The sequence below is a fragment of the Triticum urartu genome, chromosome 1A, assembly GCF_056163025.1.
Source record: "Triticum urartu cultivar PI428250 chromosome 1A, HENAU_Tu73, whole genome shotgun sequence".
Classification (NCBI taxonomy): Eukaryota; Viridiplantae; Streptophyta; class Magnoliopsida; order Poales; family Poaceae; genus Triticum; species Triticum urartu.
In genome coordinates this window covers 396512728-396528786 of record NC_141873.1, presented here as the reverse complement: position 1 = coordinate 396528786, position 16059 = coordinate 396512728, and the positions used below count along the sequence as shown (strand labels likewise).

Here is a 16059-nt window from a genome sequence, read left to right as displayed (position 1 = left end):
CCACTAGAGAATGTTTTGTTGGCTCTTGGCAGGATTCCAGGAGTAGGAAAAGCGTACATGGCGTGTTTTTTCTTTTTGCCTGAACTGCAAACGTACTAGCAATAAATAATTCAAGCTGTCTAAAAACATGCATGGCTGTCGTAGACATGAAAGAACATTTCCAGAAGCTTGGGGTCCATGGGAAAGGAAAATTCTTTTGAGCTGAGTACGAAAGCGACCCACGTGAGAATTTTCCAAGGATTCTAGTCCTGTAAACCAAACAGGTTCAATACCACATAAAAAGAATTGGATCAAAAGGGTTCTAGAGACACGCCCAAGTTCAAACAGGCTCAGCCCGCGCTTGATAAAGAGTGTGCAGATGCTCGACCTGGTAAAAACACTTTTCACAAATATTTGTAAAACAAACAAAAACTCATGTTGCAAGTTCAAAAGAACCTGAAGTGTGTCAATGTAAAACTAGTGCATGATGGCACTGTTGTGGACACTAAATGGTAAAACCTCCCCAAGAGAATGAATTCACAATACAGACAAGCCATCCAGCGGCATAGTCCATCTATTCTGAAGTAGAAGAGCTGCGAAATGCAGCAACCGGTGAAAAAACATGTGCAAACGACGAACATGCATAAAACAGTGACTTGGTGACAGACTCGCTCAAATACATTACTACTGAATATAATACACATCGCATAGCAGAAGAAGCATAGCCCGAAACGAGACCCATTTCTCCAGTTTACCAAGATTTATGACTTTAATTAAAGTTCAACAGACCACCCACCGTTCCAGACCAGCGACAGGACACGCCAGAAACCATATGACATGGGTACGATATGTTTTAACTTTATAAGACGACTCCGGGAAGAGCAAGGAACGCCTCGGCTCCTTGCTCCGACACATACACATCAAAACACGGAACACCGGGGTGGGTTTCAAACGTCGGGCGCCTTCGGGGAGCCCTCATGAGTCTTTGGCGTGTCCGAAGCCTTCTTCGCCTTGTGCGTCTCCACTGCAGCCTTGAAATCTTCCCGGATGCCGGTATCCTTGAACTTCAGAGCAAATGTGGTGAGCCCGCTCGGTGATTCGCCGATGCTGTTGATGCAAGAAAACGTCACGCCCTTCTTGTCCATGTCCTTCAGTGTCATGTCATCATAAAGGCTTGCATTCAGAATGAGCCGGTAGTTGCCCTTGGCCCTCATGACGAGCCGAGATCTCTCACCGCCAGATACCGGGATGTTCAGCTTCAGTTCACCCCTTCCTCTTTCCTTCCAGCCGCCGTCGAGGTACTCGTATATAGCAGAGTCAGCAGTGAATACAGCCTTCTCGTTCTCTTCGCCGGTTTCAACTGGGCCCTCTGACATGGCAAATTTCTTCGGTGCGTCTGCTGCAGTGGCGAGTGATGGGGCAGAACTCCCATTGTTGGTAGCACCAATGTTGAAAGAAGGGAATGATGAGCCATCACTCTTTAGCCCAAATAGGGGAGCATTTGAGCTGTCTTTAGAGCCTGAGCCAAATGAAAATGATGAGCCTGAAAATCCAGTTCCAGCCAGTCCTGTGAAAGCATTTTGGCCACTTGACAGATTGGTGAAGGAGAAAAGAGGTGTCGGCGATGATGACTGCCCTTTGTTATCAGCATCCTTCTGCTCAGATGATCCATCCTTGGTTCCCGATTCAGCTTCACCATTTTTCTCATCATCATCCTTGCTAACTTTATCTTCACCTGCAGCTTCATCCACTGCTTTCTTCTCTTCAGCATCTCCATCATTTGTTTTGCCCTCGATTTCAGATGTCTTGCTGTTATCTTCCTTGGGTTCTTCAACAACCACTTTGTCATCACCAGTTCCATCCACTGTAACTTCTGCCTTGCCATCTGACTCAACAAGTTGAGAGGGTGCTTCAGTTAAGGCACTGGACTTGCCATTGCTAACATCAGAAGGTGGAGGCTCTGAGACTGTGATACTTGCTTGAGCAATGGAATCACTGGGCGTGAATCTAATTGCAGAGAAAGGATTTGAAGAAGCAGCTGCTGATGGCTGCTGACGCCGAACCTTTACAATCTTCCGGGTTGCCATCACTTCTTCACTAGCTTTCTTAAATGTTCCCGTCTCTTGTTCCGATGAGTCATCATCAGGCTCGGGGTGATCCTTGTTGATTTGTTTGTCTGCAACCCTCTTCCTAGAAGTTTGAGCATGTTCCTCGTCCGCCATCCTTACAAGTTTTGGCTACATTAATATAAAAAACATCAACAAACTGAAGAGAACATTAACAAAATAGTTTGCAGAAGTAACCATGCAACATCAGAGATCAGCACAGTTTTAAAGGATTTTGATTATGCAGATTCCTTCTTTTTGTATTGCTCCAACCCACCTACAGAATAAACCATAAAGCAAACTAAAAAGTTGAAAGAGAACTAAACATGAATACTTTCCCGACTTCACCCAGCATCTCTGTAACTAAAGACTAAACAAGATTTGTGAAGGAAAACTATGTTGCCAATAACAATATGTCAAATGGTAATTTCTGGGTTGGCGCAAGTGGGGAACAAATCTTTTCATGCGACACGATGCTGGCACAGTACTGACATACCAAAGGCATGGTATCATCTCCTAGAGAGCTACAAGCCATGTGTTCCCAGTATCTGTCAGTCAGACAACTCCCCTGTCTTGCACATGTCATGTGTGCAACATTATGCTTAAAGACATAGCCATATAGGTGCTCTTTGGCAGCTAAAGCAGAATAATTTCTATTCCCTCTGTTCCTAAATATAAGTCTTTTTAAATATTACAATAGAGACTACATTCGGAGCAAAATGAGTGAATCTATACTCTAAAATATGTCTATATACATCCGTATGTAGTCCATATTGAAATCTCTAAAAGGACTTATATTTAGGAATGGAGGGAGTATACAACAACGACAAATATTCAATCAGAGTACAAATAAAAATCTAGCCTACCCAAATATACTGATGTAGAGGAAAACTCCTAATGGCAGCCAAGCTGCAGTGCAAACTTGATTGACATGGCAATAAGTTATGCAAAATTAAAAACATAACTATTTCGAAAATTAAGTAAAATGGCAAACTTATGTGAATAGAAAACACTAAGCTAAATTTGTCTAAGTTTTTTTTCTGTATTGGATAATTGACATAACAAACAAAACTATAATACTGGACATTAGCCAAGCGACATAGGTAGGTGGACAAGTTACAGTACATCTTATTGATATAGAAGGGAAAGCACCAAAGCTGGAGCTCATTATAGCATAGTTTGAATGTTTTATTCGCAGATACAAAACTTTGCAGCCATAGTCATATAGACCAAAGCAGCCAGTCTTCATTACACATGTTAACAAAATTAACTCTCGAGGCAGAAACTCAATGATTTAACATATCTTACACAAAATGTATTATGGTAAACCTACACGAGATATTACTTAATGAATAGCACCAAGTTCCTTTGAAGCTTGTATACTTTGTGTCATAGATTCATCCTAAATCAACATCTATGTAACTTCGTAAGTTCGTAACTGCCATGCCTAGCTATTAGAGTTTCATTCCGCTACAAAAGCTTTTGTTTCATGTCTTCTACTAATATTGATGTTCCTCGCATGTTTTGGGTTTGTATGTCAAATTACAATATTTCTAGGCATACATACATAGTTTTTTTTTACAGATCTAGACATACATAGGAACATAGCTTAATATAAAGGTGTAGGTCAGATTATTATACTTTGTAAAAGTAGACAGGAAATAGGGGCCAGGTCAAAAACTAAAGAAGCCCTAGGGAAGAAAAAAAACTATCATACTAACCCTAACATACATCCTAGAAAAAAGAAAGCACAAAGGTCAAAGAGCAAAGACTCCATGCTTTAACTTATCAAAATCCTACAAGAAATTCATAATGAAACCGATAGTGAGTATGCTACAGCAAGCATAACATACACAAAGAACTAATACTTCAAAATTAAACACCAAGATGGGTCACTAAATGGGAATTTTCTCTGACAAAGTAGGAACCCATATGAATATTATAAAACTATTCATACCACAGGCTACGCACCACAGTCTCGTTTTTGCTGTGAGAAACCAGGAAACGATGCAGCTACTCCAGATCTTCCCAGTGCCGTCTCAACCTACTCAACGAGCGACCCATTACCGCATCCAACAACCTAACTCGCGTCTCAACCCTAGCCCGAGAGACGGAGCGCGTGGTCCTCGCTCGGCGCGTGAGGAAGGGGAAAACGCAAGGGAGGATAATTGTCGCACCTTGAGCCGGGGAGACGAACGAAGCCGGCCGGATCAGGATGGCGGAGAACCTCCGGCGGGGGGAGCTGCGACGGCGACCGAGCGAGCCGCTACGGAGGACGGCGACGAGCTCGGCCGGGGAGACGGAGGCGGATGGAGACGACGAGCGCGCGCGGAGCGTAGCCGGGGAAGAGCGGCGCGAAGAAAACCTAGGGAGGAGAAGCGGGCGACGAAGGCGTGAGCCGAGTGGCGACGGCGGCGCCTAGATTTCGCTCCTCCGGAAACCCTTTGTGGTTTCTACCTGGTTGAATCCAGCGTGATGGGCCTTGGTGGGCCGAAAAGGCGGAGCAACGAATAGAAATTAGGAAGATATTTTTTTACCCCTCAAAAAAAGGAAGATTATTTTTTTCTCAAAAAAAGGAAAATTATTTTATCTTGCGTATCGAAAGGAGGATATCAGGATAATATGTAATATTTCCCTTTATATAGTAAGGTTTTGAACTGCATATATTTGGCAATTATGACTAAGTTTATGTGGCTGAACAAGAAAAAAAAGAGGCTAAATTGCATATGTGTCAAACTATCAGCAAAGTTATTAGATCCATTAAATCGACAATGTATATGTATTTTATCGCCCTTAAGCACTATCTCTCATTTTAACTATCAACAAAGCTATTAGATCCATTAAATCGACAATGTATATGTATTTTATCGCCCTTAAGCACTATCTCTCATTTTAACTATCAGCAAAGCTATTAGATCCATTAAATCGACAATGTATATGTATTTTATCGCCCTTAAGCACTATCTCTCATTTTGGACTCTAACTAACAAATGTTAACATAGCAACCTAGCTTAGAAGTTGCCTCCATGGACTAGAATAAATGAGTTGACCTGGTTCGATTGCTATAAGAGAACAATTGATTTTATTTTTTACGTAAAGGGCAAAGGCCATAAATTCAGTTCCACAAACCCTTATAAAAAAGGCTTGGAGTGTGTTATGTCGGTTTGTTGTGGCCACTGTTGATTTTCTTTTTGGTCCCGCGTGTTGGTGGGTTTATGGGTTTCTCACCGGCGATTTTTTCTCTGGTCCCATATGTCGGTGGGTTTGTACGTTTCCAATTTGGCTCGTTTGTCGAAGGTGCTTCTGCGGTGCTTGTGGGTGTTGTGATACATGGGGGGTGGGTCTTCTTCTTCTCCCCTGCTTGCCACACACATCGTACTCTTTTCGTTGTTGCGAGGGCTTCTTCAAGCTTTCTCAACATTGGTGCTTTGTTTGCCGGCAGTGGCGGCCGGTGGCCCGTTACCTTTTTGTACCAACTGAGGTTCGAATTTGTTTGGCTCCTGACTAAGTCGGGTATTTTCTTTACGCTCACTATCCTTTTGCTTCATCGTAACCGCATGTCTCTGGAGATTCTGCTTTGTTTTTTGTATATACCTGTTTCTATTGACGTCGGTGTTGTTCGAGGTAGCTTGCTTCTTCGCAACGATGCCCATGTTGCCCCCCTCTTTCTGGTTGTTTCCATCTGGTTTCTTTTGCGCCTCTTATCCTTGCTCGATGTCCTTTTTTCTCCCCTTGCTTGCAGGTCATCTTAGCAGTTGTTTGTTCTTCGTATGTGCCTGTTCTTAGGCCTGAGTGCGGTTGTTGGAGGTCAACCACTTCTCCGCTTTGTTGCTTCTATTGTCATCTTCCTTTTTCCTTCTCATAGTGGAAGGATTATCTATTTGTCAATAAGAAAGCAATAGCAATAAACTGAACGATCAATATGCTAAGCTAACATATGGGTCTTGTCCATCATATCATTCTCATAATGATGTGATCCCGTTATCAAATGACAACACATGTCTATGATTAGGAAACCTTAACCATCTTTGATCAACGAGCTAGTCTAGTAGAGGCTTACTAGGGACACAGTATTTGTTTATGTATTCACACATGTATTTAAGTTTCCGGTCAATACAATTCTAGCATGAATAATAAACCTTTATCATCAATAAGGAAATATAAAATAACAACTTTATTATTGCCTCCAGGGCATATTTCCTTCAGTCTCCCACTTGCACTAGAGTCAATAATCTAGTTCACATCACCATGTGATTAACACACATAGTTCACATCGTCATGTGACCAACACCCAATGAGTTACTAGAGTCAATAATCTAGTTCACATCGCCATGTGATTAACACGCAAAGAGTACTAAGGTGTGATCATGTTTTGCTTGTGAGAGAAGTTTCGTCAACGGGTCTGTCACATTAAAATACATATATATTTTGTAAATTTCTATCTCTACAAAGCTCTGCATGAAGCTACTCTAACTAATTGCTTCCACTTTCAATATGTATCCAGATTGAGACTCAGAGTCATCTGAATCGGCGTCAAAGTTTGCATCGACGTAACCCTTTACGACGAACTCTTTATCACCTCCATAATCGAGAAACATTTCCTTAGTCCTCTTTTAGGTATCTAAGGATAATTTTGACCACTCTCTAGTGATCTACTCCCACTACTGTACCCCCTTGCCAAACTCATGGCAAGGTACACAGTAGGTCAGGTACAAAGCATGACATACTTTATAGAACCTATGGCTAAGGCATAGGGAATGACTTTCATTCTCTCTCTATCTTCTGCCGTGGTTGGGTTTTGAGTCTTACTCAACTTCACACATTGCAGCACAGGCAAGAACCCTTTATTTGACAGATATATTTTGAACTTCTTCAAATTTTTGCCAAGGTATCTACTTTGTGGAAGTCCTATTAAGTGTCTCGATCCATCCCTATAGATCTTGATGCCCAATATGTAAGTAGCTTCACTAAGGTCTTTTATTGAAAAATTCTTATTCCAGTATCCTTTTATGCTATCCAGAAATTATATATCATTTCCAATCAACAATATGGCATCCACATATAATATCAGAAATGCTACAGAGCTCCCACTCACTTTCTTGTAAATACAGGCTTCACCGTAAGTCTGTATAAACCATATGCTTTGATCACCTCATCAAAGCGTACATTCCAACTCTGAGATGCTTGCACCAGTCCATAGATGGATCGCTGGAGTTTGCACACTTTGTTAGAACCTTTTAGGATCGACAAAACCTTCTGGTTGCATCATATACAACTCTTCTTTAAGAAATCCATTAAGGAATGCAGTTTTGACATCCATTTGCTAGATTTTATAATTAGAAAATGCGGCAATTGCTAACATGATTCGGGCAGACTTAAGCATCGCTACGGGTGAGAAAGTCTCATCGTATTCAACTCCTTAAACTTGTCGAAAACCTTTTGCGACAAGTCGAGCTTTGTAGACAGTAACATTACCATCAACGTCAGTCTTCTTCCTGAAGATCCATTTATTCTCTATGGCTTGTCGATCATCGGGCAAGTCCACCAAAGTCCACACTTTGTTCTCATACATGGATCCTATCTCAGATTTCATGGCCTCAAGCCATCTGTCAGAATCTGCGCTCATCATAGCTTCTTATAGTTCATAGGTTTTCCTTGGTCTAATAACATAACTTCCAGGACAGGATTACCGTACCACTCTAGTGCGGAACGTGTCTTGGATGACCTACGAAATTAAGTATTAACTTCATCTGAAGTTTCATGATCATCATCATTAGCTTCCTCTCTAGTTGGTGTAGGCATCACGGGAACGATTTTTTCTGATGTGCTACTTTCCAGTTCGAGAGAAGGTACAACTCCCTCATCAAGTTCTACTTTCCTCCCACTCACTTCTTTTGAGAGAAACTCCTTCTCTAGAAAGGACCCATTTTTAGCAACAAAGATCTTGCCTTCGGATCTGTGGTAGAAAGTGTACCCAATAGTTTCTTTAGGGTATCCTATGAAGATGCACTTCTCCAATTTTGGTTCGAGCTTATCAGGCTGAAGCCTTTTGACATAAGTGTCGCATCCCCAAACTTTAAGAAATGACAGCTTAGGTTTCTTGCCAAACCATAGTGTCATCTCAACGGATTTAGACAGTGCCCTATTTTACGTGAATGTGGATGTCTGCAATGCATAACCCCAAAACAATAGTGGCAAATTGGTAAGAGACATCATAGAATGCACCATATCTAATAAAGTATGGTTATGACGTTTGGACACACCATTACGCTGTGGTGTTCCAGGTGGCGTGAGTTGTGAAACTATTTCACATTGTTTTAAATGAAGGCTCGTAACTCAAATATTTGCTTCTGCGATCAGATCGTAGAAACTTTACTTTCTTGTTACGATGATTCTCCAATTCATTATGAAATTCTTTGAACTTTTCAAACGTTTCAAACTTGTGTTTCATCAAGTAGCTAGATATACCCATACATACTCAAATCATCTGTGAATGTGAGAAAATAACGATACCTGCCGCATGCTTCAACACTCATCGGACTGCATACATCAATATTCATTATTTCCAATAAGTCATTAGCTCGCTCCATTGTTCCGGAGAACAGAGTTTTAGTCATCTGGCCCATGAGGCATGGTTCGCAAGTATCAAGTGATTCCAAAAGTCCATCCGCATGGAGTTTCTCTATGCGCTTTACACCAATACGACCTAAACGGCAGTGCCACAAGTATGTTACACTATCATTATCAACTTTGCATCTTTTGGCATCAATATTATGAATATGTGTATCACTACGATCGAGATTCAATAAACCATTCACATTGGGTGTATGACCATAGAAGGTCTTATTCATGTAAACAGAACAACAATTATTCTCTAACTTAAATGAATAATCGTATTGCAATAAACACGATCTAATCATGTTCATGATCAACGCAAACACCAAATAGTATTTATTTAGGCTCAACACTAATACCGAAGGTAGAGGGAGTGTGCGATGGTGATCATATCAATCTTGGAATCATTTCCAACACACATCGTCACCTTGCTCTTAACTAGTCTTTGTTTATTCTGCAACTCCTGTTTCGAGTTACTAATCTTAGCAACCGAACCAGTATCAAATACCCAGGGGCTACTACGAATACTAGTAAGGTACACATCAATAACATGTATACCAAATATACCTTTGTTCAGTTTGCCATCCTTCTTATCCTCTAGGTATTTGGGGCAGTTCCGCTTCCAGTGACCATTCCCTTTGCAGTAGAAGCACTCAGTTTCAGGCTTAATTTCAACTTTGGGCTTCTTCACGGGAGTGGCAACTTGCTTGCCATTCTTCTTGAAGTTCCCTTTCTTTCCCTTTGCCCTTTTTCTTGAAACTAGTGGTTTTTAACCATCAACACTTGATGCTCTTTCTTGATTTCTACCTTCGCTGATTTTAGAATCGCGAAGAGCTCGGGAATCATTTTCGTCATCCCTTGCATATTATAGTTAATCACGAAGTTCTAGTAGCTTGGTGATAGTGACTAGAGAACTCTCTCAATCACTATCTTATCTGGAATATTAAATCCCACTTGAATCAAGCGATTGTAGTACCCAGACATTCTGAGCACATGCTCACCGGTTGAGCTATTCTCCTCCAACTTGTAGGCAAAGTACTTGTGAGAGGCCTCATACCTCCTGACACGGGCATGAGTCTAAAATACCAATTTCATCTCTTGGAACATCTCATATGCTCTGTGGCATTCAAAATGTTTTTGAAGCCCCGGTTCTAAGCCGTAAAGCTTGGTGCACTAAACTATTAAGTACTCATCATATCGAGATTGCCAAACATTGATAGCGTCTGCATCTGCTCCTGCAATAGGTCTGTCACCTAGCGGTGCATCAAGGACATAATTCTTCCATCCAGCAATGTGGATAATCCTCAATTGTTGTGTCTCTGGGGTGCCCCCCTACCCCGTATATAAAGGAGTGGAGGAGGGGGCCGGCCAAGGAGGGTGGCGCGCCCAAGGGGGGGAGTCCAACTCCCACCGGGAGTAGGACTCCCCTTTTTCCTATTAGGAGTAGGAGAAGGAAGGAAGAGGAAGGAGGGAGGAAGGAAAGGGGGGGCCGCCCCCCCTCCTAATTCGGATTGGGCTTGGGGGGGCGCCCCCTCCCTTGATCCTTTCCCCTCCTTTCCACTAAGGCCCAATAAGGCCCATATACCTCCCGGGGGGTTCCGATAACCTCTCGGTGATACGGTATTTTCCCAATCTTACCCGGAACCTTTCCGGTGTCCAAATATAGTCGTCCAATATATCGATCTTTATGTCTCGACCATTTCGAGACTCCTCGTCAAGTCCGTGATCACATCCAGGACTCTGAACAACCTTCGGTACATCAAAATATATAAACTCATAATGAAATTGCCATCGTAACGTTAAGCGTGCGGACCCTAAGGGTTCGAGAACAATGTAGACATGACTGAGACACGTCTCCGGTCAATAACCAATAGCGGAACCTGGATGCTCATATTGGCTCCTACATATTCTACGAAGATCTTTATCGGTCAGACCGCATAACAACATACGTTGTTCCCTTTGTCATCGGTATGTTACTTGCCCGAGATTCGATCGTCGGTATCTCAATACCTAGTTCAATCTCGTTACCGGCAAGTCTCTTTACTCGTTCTGTAATACATCATATTGCAACTAACTTATTAGTTGCATTGCTTGCAAGGCTTAAGTGATGTGTATTACCGAGAGGGCCCAGAGATACCTCTTCGACAATCGGAGCGACAAATCCTAATCTCGAAATACGCCAACCCAACATGTACCTTTGGAGACACCTGTAGAGCACCTTTATAATCACCCAGTTACGTTGTGACGTTTGGTAGCACACAAAGTGTTCCTCCGGTAAATGGGAGTTGCATAATCTCATAGTCATAGGAACATGTATAAGTCATGAAGAAAACAATAGCAACAAACTAAACGATCAAGTGCTATGCTAACAGAATGGGTCAAGTCAATCACATCATTCTCCTAATGATGTGATCCCGTTAATCAAATGACAACTCATGTCTATGGTTAGGAAACATAACCATCTTTGATCAACGAGCTAGTCAAGTAGAGGCATACTAGTGACACTCTGTTTGTCTATGTATTCACACATGTATTATGTTTCCGGTTAATACAATTCTAGCATGAATAATAAACATTTATCATGATATAAGGAAATAAATAATAACTTTATTATTGCCTCTAGGGCATATTTCCTTCAGTCTCCCACTTGCACTAGAGTCAATAATCTAGTTCACATTGCCATGTGATTTAATACCAATAGTTCACATCACCATGTGATTAACACCCATAGTTCACATCGTCATCTGACCAATACCCAAAGGGTTTACTAGAGTCAATAATCTAGTTCACATCGCTATGTGATTACTACCCAAAGAGTACTAAGGTGTGATCATGTTTTGCTTGTGAGGGTTCTATGTTAACAATGCTCTGCATGGAGCTACTCTAGCTAATTTCTCCCACTTTCAATATGTATCCAGATTGAGACTTTGAGTCATCTGGATCAGTGTCAAAACTTGCATCGATGTAACCCTTTACGACGAACCTTTTGTCACCTCCATAATCGGGAAACATATCCTTATTCCACTAAGGATAATTTTGACCAATGTCCAGTGATCTACTCCTAGATCACTATTGTACTCCCTTGCCAAACACAGGGCAGGGTATACAATAGGTCTGGTACACAGCATGACATACTTTATAGAACCTATGGTTGAGGCATAGGGAATGACTTTCATTCTCTCTCTATCTTCTGTTGTGGTCGGGTTTTGAGTCTTACTCAGTTTCACACCTTGTAACACAGGCAAGAACTCTTTCTTTGACTGTTCCATTTTGAACTACTTCAAAATCTTGTCAAGGTATGTACTCATTGAAAAACTTATCAAGCGTTTTGATCTATCTCTATAGATCTTGATGCTCAATATGTAAGCAGCTTCACCGAGGTCTTTCTTTGAAAAACTCCTTTCAAACATTCCTTTATGCTTTGCAGAATAATTCTACATTATCTCCGATCAATAATATGTCATTCACATATACTTATCAGAAATGTTGTAGTGCTCCCACTCACTTTCTTGTAAATACAGGCTTCACCGCAAGTCTGTATAAAACTATATGCTTTGATCAACTTATCAAAACGTATATTCCAACTCCGAGATGCTTGCACCAGTCCATAGATGGATCGCTGGAGCTTGCATATTTTGTTAGTACCTTTAGGATCGACAAAACCTTCTGGTTGCATCATATACAACTTTTCTTTAATGAATCCATTAAGGAATGCAGTTTTGTTTATCCATTTGCCAGATTTCATAAAATGCGGCAATTGCTAACATGATTCGGACAGACTTAAGCATAGATACGAGTGAGAAACTCTCATCGTAGTCAACACCTTGAACTTGTCAAAAACCTTTTTGCGACAATTCTAGCTTTGTAGATAGTAACACTACTATCAGCGTCCGTCTTCCTCTTGAAGATCCATTTAATCTCAATGGCTCGCTGATCAATGGGCAAGTCAATCAAAGTCCACACTTTGTTCTCATACATGGATCTCATCTCAGATTTCATGGCCTCAAGCCATTTCACGGAATCTGGGCTCATCATCGCTTCCTCATAGTTCGTAGGTTCATCATGGTCAAGTAACAAGGCCTCCAGAACAGGATTACCATACCACTCTGGTGCGGATCTCACTCTGGTTTACCTACGAGGTTCGGTAGTAACTTGATCTGAAGTTACATGATCATCATCATTAGCTTCCTCACTAATTGGTGTAGTAGTCACAGGAACAGATTTCTGTGATGAACTACTTTCCAATAAGGGAGCATGTACAGTTACCTCATCAAGTTCTACTTTTCTCCCACTCACTTCTTTCGAGAGAAACTCCTTCTCTAGAAAGGATCCATTCTTAGCAACAAAAGTCTTGCCTTCGGATCTGTGATAGAAGGTGTACCCAATAGTTTCCTTTGGGTATCTTATGAATACACATTTCTCCGATTTGGGTTCGAGCTTATCAGGTTGAAGCTTTTTCACATAAGCATCGCAGCCCCAAACTTTCAGAAACGACAACTTTGGTTTCTTGCCAAACCACAGTTCGTAAGGCGTCGTCTCAACGGATTTCGATGGTGCCCTATTTAACGTGAATGCAGCCGTCTCTAAAGCATAACCCCAAAACGATAGCGGTAAATCTGTAAGAGACATCATAGATCGCACCATATCTAGTAAAGTACGATTATGACATTCGGACACACCATTACGCTGCGGTGTTCCGGGTGGCGTGAGTTGCGAAACTATTCCGCATTGCTTCAAATGTAGACCAAACTCGTAACTCAAATATTTTACTTCTATGATCATATCGTAGAAATTTTTATTTTTGTTACGATGATTCTCCACTTCACTCTGAAATTCTTTGAACTTTTCAAATATTCCAGACTTGTGTTTCATCAAGTAGATATACTCATATCTGCTCAAATCATCTGTGAAGATCAGAAAATAATGATACCTGCCGCGAGCCTCAATATTCATCGGACCACATACATCAGTATGTATGATTTCCAACAAATTTGTTGCTCGCTCCATTGTTCCGGAGAACTGAGTCTTAGTCATCTTGCCCATGAGGCACGGTTCACAAGCATCAACTGATTCATAATCAAGTGATTCCAAAAGCCCATCAGCATGGATTTTCTTCATGCGCTTTACACCAATATGACCTAAACGACAGTGCCACAAATAAGTTGCACTATCATTATTAACTTTGCATCTTTTGGCTTCAATATTATGAGAATGTGTATCACCACGATCGAGATCCAACAAACCATTTTCATTGGGTGTATGACCATAGAAGGTTTTATTCATGTAAACAGAACAACAATTTATTCTCTTACTTAAATGAATAACCGTATTGCAATAAACATGATCAAATCATATTCATGCTCAACGCAAACACCAAATAACACTTATTTAGGTTCAATACTAATCCCGAAAGTATAGGGAGTGTGCGATGATGATCAAATCAATCTTGGAACCACTTCCAACACACATCGTCACTTCACCCTTAACTAGTCTCTATTCATTCTGCAACTCCCATTTCGAGTTACTACTCTTAGCAACTGAACCAGTATCAAATACCAAGGGGTTGCTACGAACACTAGTAAAATACATGTCAATAATTTGTATATCAAATATACCTTTGTTCACTTTGCCATCCTTCTTATCCGCCAAATACTTGGGGCAGTTCCACTTCCAGTGACCAGTCCCTTTGCAGTAGAAGCACTTAGTCTCAGGCTTAGGACCAGACTTGGGCTTCTTCACTTGAGCAGCAACTTGCTTGCCGTTCTTCTTGAAGTTCCCTTTCTTTCCCTTTGCCCTTTTCTTGAAACTAGTGGTCTTGTTAATCATCAACACTTGATGCTCTTTCTTGATTTCTACCTTCATCGATTTCAGCATCACGAAGAACTTGGGAATCGTTTCCGGTATCCCTTGCATATTATAGTTCATCACGAAGTTCTACTAACTTGGTGATGGTGACTAGAGAATTCTGTCAATCACTATTCTATCTGGAAGATTAACTCCCACTTGATTCAAGCGATTGTAGTACCCAGACAATCTGAGCACATGCTCACTGCTTGAGCTATTCTCCTCCATCTTTTAGCTATAGAACTTGTTGGAGACTTCATATCTCTCAACTCGGGTATTTGCTTGAAATATTAACTTCAACTCCTGGAACATCCATATGATCCATGACGTTCAAAACGTCTTTGAAATCCCGATTCTAAGTTGTTAAGCATGGTGCACTAAACTATCAAGTAGTCATCATATTGAGCTAGCCAAACGTTCATCACGTCTGCATCTTCTCCTGCAATAGGTCAGTCACCTAGCGGTGCATCAAGGACATAATTCTTCTGTGCAGCAATGAGGATAAACCTCAGATCACGGACCCAGTCCGCATCATTGCTACTATCATCTTTCAACTTAGTTTTCTCTAGGAACACATATAAAACATAGGGAAGCAATAACGCGAGCTATTGATCTACAACATAGATATGCAAATACTATCAGGACTAAGTTCATGATAAATTAAAGTTCAATTAATCATATTACTTAAGAACTCCCACTTAGAAAGACATCCCTCTAATCTTCTAAGTGATCACGTGATCCAAATCAACTAAAACATAACCGATCATCACGTGAAATGGGGTAGTTTTCAGTGGTGAACATCGCTATGTTGATCATATCTACTATATGATTCACGCTCGACCTTTCGGTCTCAGTGTTCCGAGGCCATATCTGCATATGCTAGGCTCGTCAAGTTTAACCTGAGTATTCTGCGTGTGCAAAACTGGCTTGCACCCGTTGTAGATGGACGTAGAGCTTATCACACCCGATCATCACGTGGTTTCTGGGCACGACAAACTTTGGCAACGGTGCATACTCAGGGAGAACACTTTTATCTTGAAATTTAGTGAGAGATCATCTTATAATGCTACCGTTAATTAAAGCAAGATAAGATGCATAAAAGATAAACATCACATGCAATCAAAATATGTGACATGATATGGCCATCATCATCTTGTGCCTTTGATCTCCATCTCCAAAACATCGTCATGATTTCCATCGTCACCGGCATGACACCATGATCTCCATCATCTTGATCTATATCAATGTTTCATCACATGGTCGTCTCGCCAACTATTGCTCTTGCAACTATTGCTATCGCATAACGATAATTGTAAAGCAATTATTTGGCGTTTGCATCTTATGCAATAAACAGACAACCATAAGGCTTCTGCCAGTTGCCGATAACTTCAACAAAACATGATCATCTTATACAACAAATTATATCTCATCACGTCTTGACCATATCACATCACAACATGCCCTGCAAAAACAAGTTAGACGTCCTCTACTTTGTTGTTGCAAGTTTTACGTGGCT

The 16059-nt window shown here is 41.1% G+C and overlaps 1 protein-coding gene across 1 annotated transcript; it reads right to left on the bottom strand.

Annotated features, from left to right (window-relative positions):
* Nucleotides 1-729: 729 nt before the first annotated feature.
* LOC125514184 (nuclear pore complex protein NUP50B) lies at nucleotides 730-4544 on the bottom strand. The gene is made up of 2 exons (XM_048679466.2): nucleotides 4262-4544; nucleotides 730-2216 (listed from the first exon to the last, which is right to left on the bottom strand). Exon 2 carries the CDS (start codon nucleotides 2199-2201, stop codon nucleotides 927-929), a length of 1275 nt encoding a protein of 424 aa, XP_048535423.2. The 5' UTR covers nucleotides 2202-2216; nucleotides 4262-4544; the 3' UTR covers nucleotides 730-926.
* Nucleotides 4545-16059: the final 11515 nt, after the last annotated feature.